Source organism: Arachis hypogaea, chromosome 18 (assembly GCF_003086295.3).
Source record: "Arachis hypogaea cultivar Tifrunner chromosome 18, arahy.Tifrunner.gnm2.J5K5, whole genome shotgun sequence".
NCBI lineage: Eukaryota > Viridiplantae > Streptophyta > Magnoliopsida > Fabales > Fabaceae > Arachis > Arachis hypogaea.
The window spans coordinates 131,573,867-131,587,617 of record NC_092053.1 but is presented as its reverse complement, the minus strand read 5'-3'; the positions used below and the strand labels follow the sequence as shown (position 1 = coordinate 131,587,617).

Sequence of the window (13,751 nt, the reverse complement as noted above, 5' to 3'; positions counted from 1 at the left end):
TAGCTGACCTGATGTTGTTTGTTGTCGTTGTTGTTGATGATGATGTTGAGTTCTATCTGTGTTGTAAACCTTATATTTTTTAATGTTTGGTTAGGCTGGAGAAAAAGCTGTAAGTTGCGGTGTTTCTAATGTTGATAACATTGAGGAGCTTAGCACTATAAAAGATCTGCATCTCAGGTAAGCGAAATTTGATTTACTCAATGCTTTTTCCAAATCTAACTAGAATTTTGAGAAAAAAATAAAAAATAAACAATAAAAAAGATGTTTAAATTGACTACTGCTTCCTCATTGGTATTCTGTATTTATTTACTCAGGACTGTGGATGAGCTCGGAGTAGATAGAAATGTTATTGCAAGTGAGCTACCTTCCAAACTAGATTAATCGTTGATTTGGTTGTATTATATACTACTTATTTTATTAAACCCTCTTACAAGATCAAATTTCACTGATGATTCGGTTCTGCATATATGTGCGATTCTAATGTGCTTATGGGGTGTCAATCATGTATTTAAATAAAAGAGTTTATTTACATTACATGCTTTTATACTAGTTACTGCTTGTTTGGATATATAATTTTATTTTGTGGTTTATGTTTTGGGAATTATGATATTGGCATTCAATGCTTTATGAAGGTGTTGGCTAAATTAAAGGGCTTTATCTAGCATGATTGCTTTTTGATAATAACTCTGCCAAGAAATTTGTGAGGCAAATGGTGGTGGTACCAATTGGCATCATGGATTGGCCATTGCATGAGTAACTTGGCATAGATTGGCATGCTGGTTTTCTTTTATTGCATTGAAGCGATATTGATCATCATTGTAACGTGAAAAAGGAAAAACCATAGTTTGAGCTTGTTACATCTATACGAAATTTTATTTTATTACATCTACTTGTGTATTGAATTAAGAGGAGTGTTAGGGGCCAGCAGATTTTGTGATTTATAGCCATCAATTAGCCATCAATAGTATTTTTAATGGTGTGAGATTACATCTAATAGTAGAGAATTACTCATTTTTCTTTTGATGGTTAAGTGCTGGCCAGATTTTAATAAAAGTGCTGCCCCTAGACTTTCTCTTGAACTAATTGTCCCATTTACTTTCTTTCTTCTTGGTATGTTTGCTCAAGAAATTTTCATGTTTGAATTTGAATTTTTGCTGACTTGATTTGTTATATGGAAACTTCCAGAGCATCTTGAAGAATTAGAACAACTTTTGAAGGGAGTGGCTATGATGAAAGAGTTAACTCGACGGACTCAAGACTATTTAGTTTCATTTGGAGAGTGCATGTCCACTAGGATCATTGCTGCATATCTTAATAAATTGGGTGTTAAGGCTCGCCAAGTATGTTCCCCTTAATTGCAACTCATAAAGTTACTTTTGAAATGCTAATGTTGACAGTCCAACTATAGATCTATTTCATAGTAATTTGTGGATGAATACTAATTTAATGGTTCAACAGTATGATGCCTTTGAGATGGGAATTATAACAACTGATGACTTCACAAATGCGGGCATTTTGGAAGCAACTTACCCTGCTGTTGCAAAGAGGTTACATGGTGATTGGGTCTCTGATCCTGCGATTCCAATTGTTACGGGCTTCCTTGGAAAGGTTTTTGTGATGCCTTTCATTTTATGTTATTTCATCCTCTCTTTTGATATGATAGTACAATGGTTTGTGAAATTGGAAATGCGATTTGTCGTTTGTATTTTTCTTGTAGGCCCGGAAATCATGTGCAGTTACAACATTGGGTAGAGGGGGTAGTGACTTGACAGCTACAACAATTGGGAGAGCACTTGGGTTGCCAGAAATCCAGGTTTGTAATAAAAACGTCTGCATGTCGAAAGGGCATTAGTGCCCCCTTAATTTGTACATTCAAGGAGCTGTTGAGTTTACATGTTAATGTTAGTAATAATTCTGTTTATAGGAAATGCAAGTGTCTGTTTTTTCTTGATAATGTAAAATACTAGCAGGAATTACTGCAAATTTTTACGAGTGAGAGAGTACATGAGTTTATTTTGCCCGTTTATGATTAAATTGAGATAGAAAGGAAACGGTTAATGTGGAATTCTTTAAACAGGTATGGAAAGATGTTGATGGCGTTCTAACCTCGGATCCAAATATATGCCCACAAGCTGAACCGGTTCCATGTTTGACATTTGACGAGGCTGCTGAACTTGCATATTTTGGTGCTCAGGTATTATTATATTCACCAACTTTGTTCTGTTGACAATATGCTATTTACCATTTCTCTCATTGCTATAAAACATTTATGGATTCTATTTAGTGTTCTTGGTTCTGCTTGGGGTTGAATCACACTTCACATTGTTGTCATAAAAATCATGAGAAATTTTATTTTGTAAATTATATTTATATATACTTCGCTAGGTTTAGATATAACAAGATTCATGATAAGACATTGTGGTTCTGACTGGCCCATGTAGCCTCCCCAATCTAGTGGAATAGGGTTTGGTAGTAGTTGTAGTAGTATTATATTTGCTAAACTAAGACAACTTAGTTACATATAGGTCGATTATTGTCGTTGTTTGTATATTTTTACTATTTGACATGATAAATCTTGTGGTGTGTTATGTAACGTCGCGAAGCTTGATTAAAGGAGAAATTTAATTCTACCAGTGTACAACTACGGGGTATAGTGTCCTCAAAATGGAGAAACTATGGAGGAGGACCAATATACTAAAATAAATGCAACAATGTCGTTCAATCCTCCCTACATATCAGAAAGAGATTCTATCTTCAAACTAACATGAAGAGACAGCAAATAACACCATAAATGCAATTCTTTGCCATAATTCTTGTCGGGGATATAGGAACAAACTAGAAGATGCAGTCATTCTGCTTAGTCCCAACTCTCAATACACAAGAACCACATAACACAAGCAGCAACTTCTTTTGAGTCTTTCTATGGCAAAACCTTTGGAAGGTATTGGCAGAAATTCAGAATCTTTCTTCTTAGCACAACCTTTGAAATCATGAAATGTATTGGAAGGACCTGATCCAAGGGGAAAATAGATACCAAATTTTCACCAAGAACTTAAAGCAATATTATGAAACTAAAGTAGCTTCCATAATGTAAGCTAACTTGGCCATTGTAGACTTCCACATTTTATTAAAAACTGTGGAGTCCTGCGGTTCTTCTGCATTAATAGTGCAGTGAAGTTTTAACCTACAAATCCTGGGGCTATGTTTTGTTGTTATACCAAATTTTCACTAGAGTATAAATTGGATGACATTGTTGTGAAATTTGGTGAACTTATAGGACTTGCAAAGTAATTAAACCATAATGAAATAAGTAAATAAAATATCTTATAAAGTTGCAACTTTTCTTTAATTTAAATTTTATAACCACTTCTTGAAAAGTTTTTTTTTCTCAAATTCAGTTTTTTGAAATAACTTTTCTATAAAAATTCTTATCCGTTTCAAATTCATATTTGACTTCCCAGATCATTTGATTTCCTTGTCTTCTTGAGTAAAGGTAGTCTTGCTTTGCATCTATATTCTATACCATCATATAGTCACCAAAAAAAAAATATTCTATACCATCATATGTATGCATATACAATATGCTATCTCCTGTGCTACAACACTTGTGCCTTCTGCCATCTCTCTGATGTCTTTGTCAGAACTTCTTCCCCTTCTACCTCTTCCTCTATAAGTGGTGCATAAATGCCAAACTTCTTTCTTTCATAAAGAACATGTTATATCTTCCCTTTTTCTTTTTTTTCCTCATCTTTTGGCAATAACTTGGGGAAGAGTCAAAAGATTTCTTTATCTTCCTCTGGGTTTGATATCCATCTTACGTCACTAGATACCTGTTCCATGGCATAGTCCATATAACTCATTCAGCCTTGCTTGCTTCTTGTTGAAGAACTATTAATAAGCATCAGTTGTCCAATGTTTCTCTGATATGTTTCAAATTTGTAACAGAGGTCTCTATGACTCTATGCAAGGTATGTCATCACTTATCACCTCTAAGAACTATCCTGAACAGTAGGAGTAGAAGAAAAACTATAGACTGTATAGTTTATTATAACAACAACAAAGCCTTATCCTACTAGGTGGGGTCGGATACATGAATCAAATGATGCCATTGTACTCTGTTATGTATCATGTTTACAGAGAGACCGTTTATATGTAGATCTCATTTGACCACCTCATGGATGGTTTTCTTAGGTCTTCCTCTGCCTTTTGTCCCTCGCCCATCTTCCATCTCATCCACCCTCCTGACTGGGTGTTCTATCGGTCTTCTTCTCACATGTCCAAACCACCTGAGACGCGATTCAACTATCTTTTTCACAATGGGTGCTACTCCAACTCTCTCCTTTATATCTTCGTTCCTTATTTTATTTAATCGCGTATGACCACTCATCTACTCAACATCTTCATCTCTGCCATACTCAACTCATGTTCGTTCTTCCCTTTGGCCGCCCAACACTCCGTACCATAAAGCATAGCCGGTCTTATAGCGGTGCGATAGAATTTACCTTTAAGTTTTAAATGCATTTTTTTGTCGCATATAAAACCAGATGCACTCTGCCATTTTGACCAACCTGCTTGGATCCTATAATTTACATCTTGTTCAATCTCTCCATTATCCTGTATGATGCACCCAAGATACTTAAAACTTTTAACTTTTCGTAGGATGTTCTATCCAATATTCACCTCTATATTAGGGTTTTTCTTTCTCAGACTGAACTTACATTTCATATATTCCGTCTTACTATGGCTTATGCGCAAACCATACACTTCTAGAGCTTCTTTCCATAAGTCTAACTTCTTATTTAGGGATTTCCTTGACTCTCCTATAAGGACGATATTATCGGTAAAAAGCATGCACCATGGCACAGGCTCTTGGATGTGCTCTGTATATACTTCAAAGACTAATGTGAAAAGGTATGGACTTAAGGATGATCCCTAGTGTAATCCTATACCAATAGGAAATTCCTCTGTCACACTACCTTGAGTCTTCACACTAGTTGTGGCCCCATCATACATGTCTTTAATTGTACGAATATGTGCAATCCTTACTCTCATCTTTTCTAAAACTTTCAATAAGACCTCCATTGACACCCTATCATACGCTTTTTCCAAATCAATAAACACCATATGTAGATCCCTTTTATTACTACGATACCTCTCCATCATTCTTCTTAATAGGTATATTGCTTCAGTGGTAGTTCTGTCTGACATAAATCCAAATTGGTTATCTGTTACTTGTGTCTCTTTTCTCAACCTCCGTTCTATCACCCTTTCCCATAACTTCATGGTATGACTCATGAGCTTGATCCCTCTATAGTTTTCGCAACTTTATATATCTCTCTTATTCTTGTAGATAGGTACTAAGGTGTTCTTTCTTCACTCATCAGGCATATTCTTTGACCTTAAAATCTCATTAAAAAGCTTGGTTAACCAGTTGATACCTTTTTCTCCAAGGTCCTTCCAAATCTTAATCGAGGTATTATCAGGTCCTACTACCCTGCTATTTTTCATATGCTTTAGAGCCTTTTTTACCTCGAAGTCTCGAATCCTTCGATAGTAGTCAAAGTTTTGATCTTCTTCCCTTGTGCATAACCGACCAAGGCTCGGAAGAGTCTTCTGTCCCTCATTAAATAACTCGTAGAAGTAGTTCTTCCACCTTTCATTAATCTTCTCCTCTTGAGCCAACACCTTTCCATCCTTATCCTTTATGCACTTAATCTGATCCAAATCTCCCATTCTTTTTTCACGGCTCTTTGCGATTTTATATATACCTTTTTCTCCTTCTTTCGTGTTCAAAGACTGGTAGAGACCCTCATATGCTCTTGTTCTTGTTTCACTTACAGCCACTTTTGTCTCTTTCCTAGCCGCCTTATATTTTTTCCAATTATTTGCGTTGTGTTATAAAGACCACTCTTTAAAGCACTCCATTTTTATCTTTATCTTTTCTTGTACACTCGCATTCCACCACCAGGACTCCTTGTCTCTTGGTCCTATTCCTTTAGATTCACCAAAACTTTCTTTTGCTGTTCTTCTAATAACTTCTACCATCTCCCTCCACATCTCTTCCGCGCTTCCATTCCCATCCCACTTTGCCTTTATTCCTACCCATCTTAGGAATCTTCTTTGTTCCTCACCTTTCATCTGCCACCACCTCGTCCTTGGGTTCTTCGTATGTCTTTTTCTCAACTTTTGCTCAACGCGAAAATCCATGACGAGCACCCTATGTTGTGTTGTCAAACTCTCTCCCGGAATAATTTTACAATTAATACAAAATTTCCGGTCGACTCTCCTCAACAAGAAGTCAATTTGAGAGCTTGTCATGCCACTCTTATAGGTTATAAGATGTTCGTCTCTTTTTTTAAAATATGTATTTGCGATGGGAAGATTAAAGGTTGAGGAAAAGTCCAAAATAGTTTTACTCTCGGCATTGATCACCCCGAAACCATGGCCTCCGTAAATACTCCCATACCCAGTCACTTCTCTCCTAATATGGCCATTTAAATCTCCTTCTAAGAAAATCTTATCTCCTGAAGGTATGTTTTGAACTAAACTCTCTAGATCCTCCCAAAATCTTATCTTGTGCTGTTCATCCGAATCCACTTGCGGTGCATAGGCGTTAATCACATGGAAAGCACCTCCCTCCACCACAAGTTTGATAGAGATGATCCGATCTTTCACCCTCTTGACATCCACTACGTCCTCCTTCCACTACTTATCCACAATAATTCCAACCCTATTCCTATTCTTCACCTTTCCTGTATACCAAAGTTTGAAAATTGTATAGTTCATTATGTGTAGCTAATTTTGAATGAGAACATAACAGTGTATCATTGTTGTAATTGCTTGGTATTCCTTGGTTAAAAAGGGAGGGGGGAGAGAGACAGTGGGACTTGCCCGCTGCAAAAGGAAAAAAGGGGGGGTTGGTTTACACGTCAGGTCTTTATTGGAGAATGGCATTACCTAAAGAACTTTTTGGGAGTTTTTGCCTGCACAATTATGAAAAATAATTTATATGACTTTGCTTTGGGATATTGGAATAAGCTTGTTGGAAATATTTGTAATTTGCAGGTCTTACATCCGCAGTCTATGAGACCTGCTAGAGAAGGTGATATTCCAGTAAGGGTTAAAAATTCTTACAACCCCAAAGCTCCGGGTACTCTCATCACTAAAGCAAGAGATATGAGCAAGGTTTGTGGAACATCTATACCTGAATAAATTATAAATACTATCATCTTAAGGATGACTTTATACAACTATCGTTAAGTTTTACTTTGTCCACCTACAGGCAGTCTTAACTAGCATTGTTTTGAAACGTAATGTGACCATGTTGGATATTGTTAGCACTCACATGCTTGGTCAGTATGAGTTCCTTGCTAAGGTGAGAAAGCTAAAGCATGCAGATCTGTCTTTTTATTTGATGAATACCTTCCTGTCTTCATATTTCTATATTTATGCAGGTGTTTTCAATCTTTGAAGACCTGGGTATATATGTTGATGTTGTAGCTACAACTGAAGTCAGTATTTCTTTGACGTTGGACCCGTCGAAGCTTTGGAGCAGAGAACTAATTCAAGAGGTGAGACATAGTGATGATCATCTCCATATCCTGTTGTTATGTTACTTCCAATATTGTCGGGGTTACGGTGTTTAATAACTTTTTTCTCATGGTGTCATTTGACCACCTAATATACACTACTTAGTGAGACAAGACTTGAATTATGTTGTATTTTACATCTATTGAAATATGCTTTCTCTGCCACGTTTGTATACCAGCCTTTGCGTAATTCTAATTGATTGTCAGTCCCTTAAGCAGGAACTAGACTATGTTGTTGAAGAGCTGGAAAAAATTGCTGTGGTGAATCTCCTACAAAATAGATCCATAATCTCTCTCATTGGAAATGTTCAGAAATCATCACTAATATTGGAGAAGGTCCTGTGTTATAATTATCCAACTTAATTGTGTTCCAAGAATTGTTGTTAAATGTTTTATTTTGATCCTGAGTTTTATTTTGTAATATCACTGTCCTTCCACGTGAGCAGTGTCAAACTTATTTACAGTAGTAAGTTAATTTTTTACTTTCCTTTATTACTGATTGGCCTTTTATTGCAGGCCTTCCGTGTTCTTCGAACCCTTGGTGTCAATGTTCAAATGATCTCTAAGGGTGCATCTAAGGTATCCCTACCTTAAGAAAAAATGGTTTTTGTGTCCTTTTGACCCATCTTTAGTGATCTAGAAATCATCAACCTTGTACATTTTTCATGCATATATAATCTTAGTTGGCATGAAACGGTGTTGATCAAACGTATTATGTCTTCAACTGGATAGCATGACATGCACCAATATTTTTTGGCTTTGTAGCATGGTACTTTGTCATACTCAGGCTATGATTTACATATGTAAAAGTTATAACAGTATTCTAAATTCTATTTATGTTCATATACACACATGGGGGAGGTGTAAGGGGTTTCTATAAACCCCTTCCAGCTTTAGCTGGTTCTTGAACCTGGATACACTTATTTTCAAGCGCAATAGTCTAACTTCATTCTCAAATGTTTTGTTTCATGTATTTTAACTTCGTATTTTGTTTCCCTGCAGGTGAATATCTCGTTAATAGTAAATGACAGTGAAGCAGAACAGTGTGTAAGGGCTCTCCACAAAACCTTCTTTGATAGTTAGAAAACGAATGCATACAAGGGAATGTAGAGCAACATAAACATTGATATTGTAGTTTTCCATTCACTATTTGTAGAGCAACATATTTCTAAGCTAAATCTGTCCCCCCTAGAACTAGGAGAATTAGGATTAGCAGCCTCATTCGAAGTATTCGAAGTAGAAGGATTGGCGGGCAAGTTATTATTCACAGATGCATTGTTATTAGCACTTGCTTCTTGATTAATACTATCATCTATAATTGAAATTAATAAATCATGCATAAAATTAAAAATAGCAGCAGCACAGCAAAAATCAAATAATCATCCATAAGACCATATCTGAAATCAATAATAAACACCAGACGACACTAACAACAGTTCGCAAAGGATAAACCTAATCAAAAACACCATTAACAAGAGACTAAAACAGAGCCAAGAATCAAACAATAAGCATCCAGCAATAAACATTACAAAACAAGTATAAAGTAGCCACACTAAATCTGAAATCAATAAAGATAAACAAAAATAAAAAATTTCAATAATGATTTGATTTCTATTTTTTGCAACGACAAGAAAATTTTAACAAAAATTTTAGAAATGAAAAAACAGCAGCAGCACAATCAATGAGCAGAAGTACAAAATTTTAATAATTATTTGATTTTCCTATTTAGCAGCAGCAACCAAATTTCAACAAAAATTATACAAATTAAAAACACAGCAACAGCACAAAATTAATGAGTAGCAGCACAAAATTTGAATAATGATTTCCTTTCCATTAATCGATTCACAACATTCAGACTAAACAGATTGATAAAAGGAAGTGAAGAACCGGAGAAGTGAAAGTAGTGACACTAATCTTCGATGGAAAGACAGACAGCGAGTTGCTCTAAGCCTCGAACAGAGAAGTCAGGGACGATGGGGACGACGTGCCGAGCTACAGCCAACAAGAAAGGGCTTGGGTTCGGAAAGGGGGAAGGAGGAAGCTACGGAGGCGCCAACAACATGACGGCGACGGCACTGCGAAAGAACCGTTGAGGAGGAAGCTAAGGGTTCGGCCTTCAAATGGGGTGAGTGAGAGTGTCTGAGTTTGAGTGTGAGATTCGTGAGTGAGTGAGGGGGGTAAAAGGGTGGGCGAGTCTGACCGGGTGGGTTTTAAAAAAAAAAAAAAAGAGTACTGCTAGGGAGCCAATGATCTAAGTGTACAATGTGTATAATGGACTAAATCTTTGGCCCAATATGAATAAAATGAACATCATCCATACTATCCAGAATAACCAGTACCAGGATAATAAACATCTCATGTCATGAAACCACTTATCCCAAAAACTTAAGCTAATTTTGGAGTTTACCAAGGATCGAACTCTTGACCTTTCGAATATGGAGTTTTTATACCATATCATGAAACCACTCATCCCAAAAGTTTAAACTGATAGGAAAAGGTAACACTAATGATTATATCTCTAATATTGAATCGAACATCCCTAAACCCCCATTGTACACATTGTACAAATATTCCATTGGCTCCCTATACTTCCTCAAAAAAAAAAAAAAAAAATTCAAAACGGCGTTGTTAATACAACCGGCCAGTTTTCGATCCGATCCAACTGGCCAATTCTCAGTCGGTCAACAGTTTTGAAACAGTTTGTGATTGAGCGGTTATAGATAGCGAATTAGACTGTTTTCTTTGCCAGTTACTGAATTGGCCAGCCTAGTCTGATTTTTACAACATTGCATCCTGCAATATCATAGGGGAATAGCATACTTAAACGAGCAGCATATACTGGATGGTTCTGTTCCTGCATAATATATGGGATTACTTCCAAATTTTGTTTGGATGAATTGGGCACGTTTGGTTTAGGATTTTTGGCGACTATTTTTTAGAAGCAGAAGATAAAACAAGAGGAGCGTTAAGTTATTTTGTACTTTGATATTATTGTATCGTACAAGTACTTTTTATTAAATTTGAACGTTAAATTATTTGGTTGTAATAAATATAGGAGTAGTTTTTCTCATAAAAATACAATTAAGTATATGGAGTGAGAACAAATACGTGGTTACAAAATTTAAGAAGCATTATATGTATACATATTTTTTCCTTGTTTATAGGAAAAGCAATCCTTTATTTGCTTCTAGGAAATAAATAAAAAACAAAATTTTGATAACCAACAAAAAAAAAGGATTATTATGTGATGTGTTTTTACCTTTTTTTTTATTCAAATGATAAAAAGTTAGAAATGTATTCAATAATAACCAATGAATACAAATTATCCAATTCGGGAATTAACAACAGAAGTGGGAATTAACTAGAATTGAAAAGAGAACGGATACAGCTTTAGAATGGAAGGAAAGGGAAGCAGCAACAGTGCAAGTGTGTATGTGATAAAAAGTGGGAAAATTATGGGAAGCTAAGTATAATTTTAAAATTTTTATAGAGTATGTATATGTTAGGTGAGATCTTAGACTACTCACAGATTTACTTCACTAGCTCACTTAGCCTTATATATACCCTTACCTTCACCTTAGCCCCATTACAACCTTGGAAAAGACCTCCTGATGTTTGCATTGGTACATTAAACATTGTTGATTGATTAGGTAAAGAACAAAGTTTAGAAAGCTTGAATAGGGAAGAGTAGAGTGATTAACCCTAGACACTTGAGAGACTAGAATGATATACACTACCAGAGAGGGTTCAATGCTTGATTCTATGTTCCCTGCTTTCATGAGCTATCTTCTTACAAGTTTACTTGTCTTTTATTGTATAATTTGAATTAGTGGAATTTGATTCATATTTGTCTTGGAGAATTTATTTTTTTTTAACCAAGTAGGTAGAAGCATTATGCATTTAGTTGTATTCATAGGTTGCATTTCATGCATTCTATCATTTCTCTTCACCCCTTTATAGTTTCTCTTGAGCTTAGCATGAGGACATGCTAATGTTTAAGTGTGGGGAGGTTGATAAACCACTATTTTATGGTTTATCTTGTGCTCAATTGAGTGATTTTTATCAACTCTTTACCCACTTATTCATACTATTCGCATGTTTTACATTTTCCTTCCTGATTTTGTGCTATGATTGAAAATATACTTCTTTGATCTTATATTTTCTTATTATTAATCCTCTCTTATTACCATCAGATACCTTGATATGTGTGTTGAGTGTTTTTAGAGATTATAGGGCAGGAATGGCTCTGAGGATGGAAAGGAAGCATGCAAAAGAGGAAGGAATACAAGAAGTTGGAGAAAACTGCTAAGCTGTCCAGCCTGACCTCTTCGCACTTAAACGACTATAACTTTAGCTACAGAGGTCCAAATGACGCGGTTCCAGTTGCGTTGGAAAGCTAACGTCCGAGGCTTCTATTTGATATATAATTTTCCATAGCTGCCCCGACACCAGGCGACGTGAACGCGTGGATCACGCGGACGCGTGACCTGGCAGGAAAGCAATCCGTGTGGCCGCGTGGACGACGCCTCCGCGTTACCTTCCCGCGACCTGAACGTAACAGAAATCACTGGGAGCGATTTCTGGGCTGCTCTTGACCTAGTTTTCAGCCCAGAACACACAGATTAGAGGCTATAAAGTGGGGGAATGCATCCATTCATAAGGAAGCTCTCATAATTCACAATATTAGGATTTAGATGTAGTTTCTAGAGAGAGAGGTTCTCTCCTCTCTCTTAGGATTTAGGATTTTAGGATTTCTATTAGTTTAGTTCAATTCATCCTCATTCCAGGTTCTATATTCCTTCAATATTTATTTTCTACTTTAATTTACTCTAATACTTTTATTTGTATTTGATTTATGTTGCCCAATTGGCTTATGAACCTTCCCATGTTATGACTTGAATTTATATTTAGACGTAATTTGATTGCTTTATTTACATGAATGCTTTTAATTTAATTTAGATATTTTTCCTTTTGGCTTTGGTTAAATAATTGGTGACTCTTGAGTTATCAAACTCATTGTTGACTGAAATTTGGAATTCTTCAAGAATTAATTCGAGATCCAATAACTCTAAATTTTCCCAAGGAAAGACTGGGACTTGAGGATTCGAATTAATTCTTCCACTTAACTTACCTTCATAGTTAGAGGTTAACAAAGTCGGAGAAAAATCCAATTCTCATCACAATTGATAAGGATAACTAGGATAGGACTTCCAGTTCTTCATACCTTGCCAAGAGATTTTATTATTGTTAATTTATTTTACTTGTCATTTAAATATACCTGTGCCCATTGCCCAAACTTCAAAACCCTGATTTACAATCTTCATAACCAATAATAAGAACATACTTCCCTGCAATTCCTTGAGAAGACGACCCGAGGTTTAAATACTCGATTATCAATTTTTAAAGGGGTTTGTTACTTGTGACAACCAAAGCATTTGTAAGAAAGGTTGATTGCTTGGTTTAGTAATTATACTTACAACAAGAGTTTACTATAACTTCTAAACCATCAATCTTCAGCTCTTCAGCGACAAACAAGTTCTGCCGCACAATTTTTGGAGAATGCGCATCAGTTGAGTAAGAACAGTCAACACCAATAGTATAATATCAAACTTGGAAAAGAAAATAAGAAACAACAACAAAGTTAAAATGTAATAAATGAAAGTATACAAATGCAATAAATGAGGGAGAATAGGGATGAGAAGGGAAAGGAATGAAGAAGAAGAAATGTAGAAAGAAAGAAGAATGAGAGGAGAAAGAAGAAGAAAAGAGAGAAGAAAGTAAAAGAAGTAGCGACGCGTAAGCGTCGCCCACGCGTACGCGTGGGTTGCATAATAAGGAAGTAATGCGTACGCGTCAGTCACGCGTACGCGTGGAAGTGAATTTCGCTCCACGCACAGCACTCGCACAGTGGCAGCCCAACTCTCTGTTTGTAGTATTTGATAATCAAAATTTTGGGGTTGACGCATGCACGTCAGTCACGCCCACGCGTGGAAAGCCAGAAATGCAAATGACGCGTATGCGTCAACGACGCGTACGCGTGGGTTGGTGAAAATTGATGGGTGACGCGTATGCGTGGGGTTGGCTATGCTCCTAGTACCACACCAGCGCGGTCCTGGCACAACTCTCTGTCTAGGCCGTCCTATCACACCATTACAGCACGGT

General features: G+C 36.3%; 1 protein-coding gene across 4 annotated transcripts in view; it reads left to right on the top strand.

Annotated features, from left to right (window-relative positions):
- Window positions 1-8,940, top strand: part of LOC112771097 (aspartokinase 1, chloroplastic) — a 34,156-nt gene extending 25,216 nt beyond the window's left edge. Inside the window, exons 3-14 of one of the 4 annotated variants that reach the window (XM_025815715.3) lie at window positions 95-177; window positions 315-355; window positions 1,186-1,340; window positions 1,459-1,608; window positions 1,718-1,813; window positions 2,078-2,194; window positions 7,066-7,185; window positions 7,283-7,375; window positions 7,455-7,571; window positions 7,809-7,925; window positions 8,106-8,168; window positions 8,592-8,940. In XM_025815715.3, the coding sequence (XP_025671500.1) occupies window positions 95-177; window positions 315-355; window positions 1,186-1,340; window positions 1,459-1,608; window positions 1,718-1,813; window positions 2,078-2,194; window positions 7,066-7,185; window positions 7,283-7,375; window positions 7,455-7,571; window positions 7,809-7,925; window positions 8,106-8,168; window positions 8,592-8,672 (1,233 nt within the window). In that variant the 3' untranslated portion in view covers window positions 8,673-8,940. Of the gene's footprint in view, window positions 1-94; window positions 178-314; window positions 356-1,185; window positions 1,341-1,458; window positions 1,609-1,717; window positions 1,814-2,077; window positions 2,195-7,065; window positions 7,186-7,261; window positions 7,376-7,454; window positions 7,572-7,796; window positions 7,926-8,105; window positions 8,169-8,591 lie in introns of all 4 variants that reach the window. The other 3 variants (XM_025815714.3, XM_025815713.3, XM_025815712.3) reach the window with 3 other exon arrangements.
- The last annotated feature ends 4,811 nt before the right edge of the window (window positions 8,941-13,751 follow it).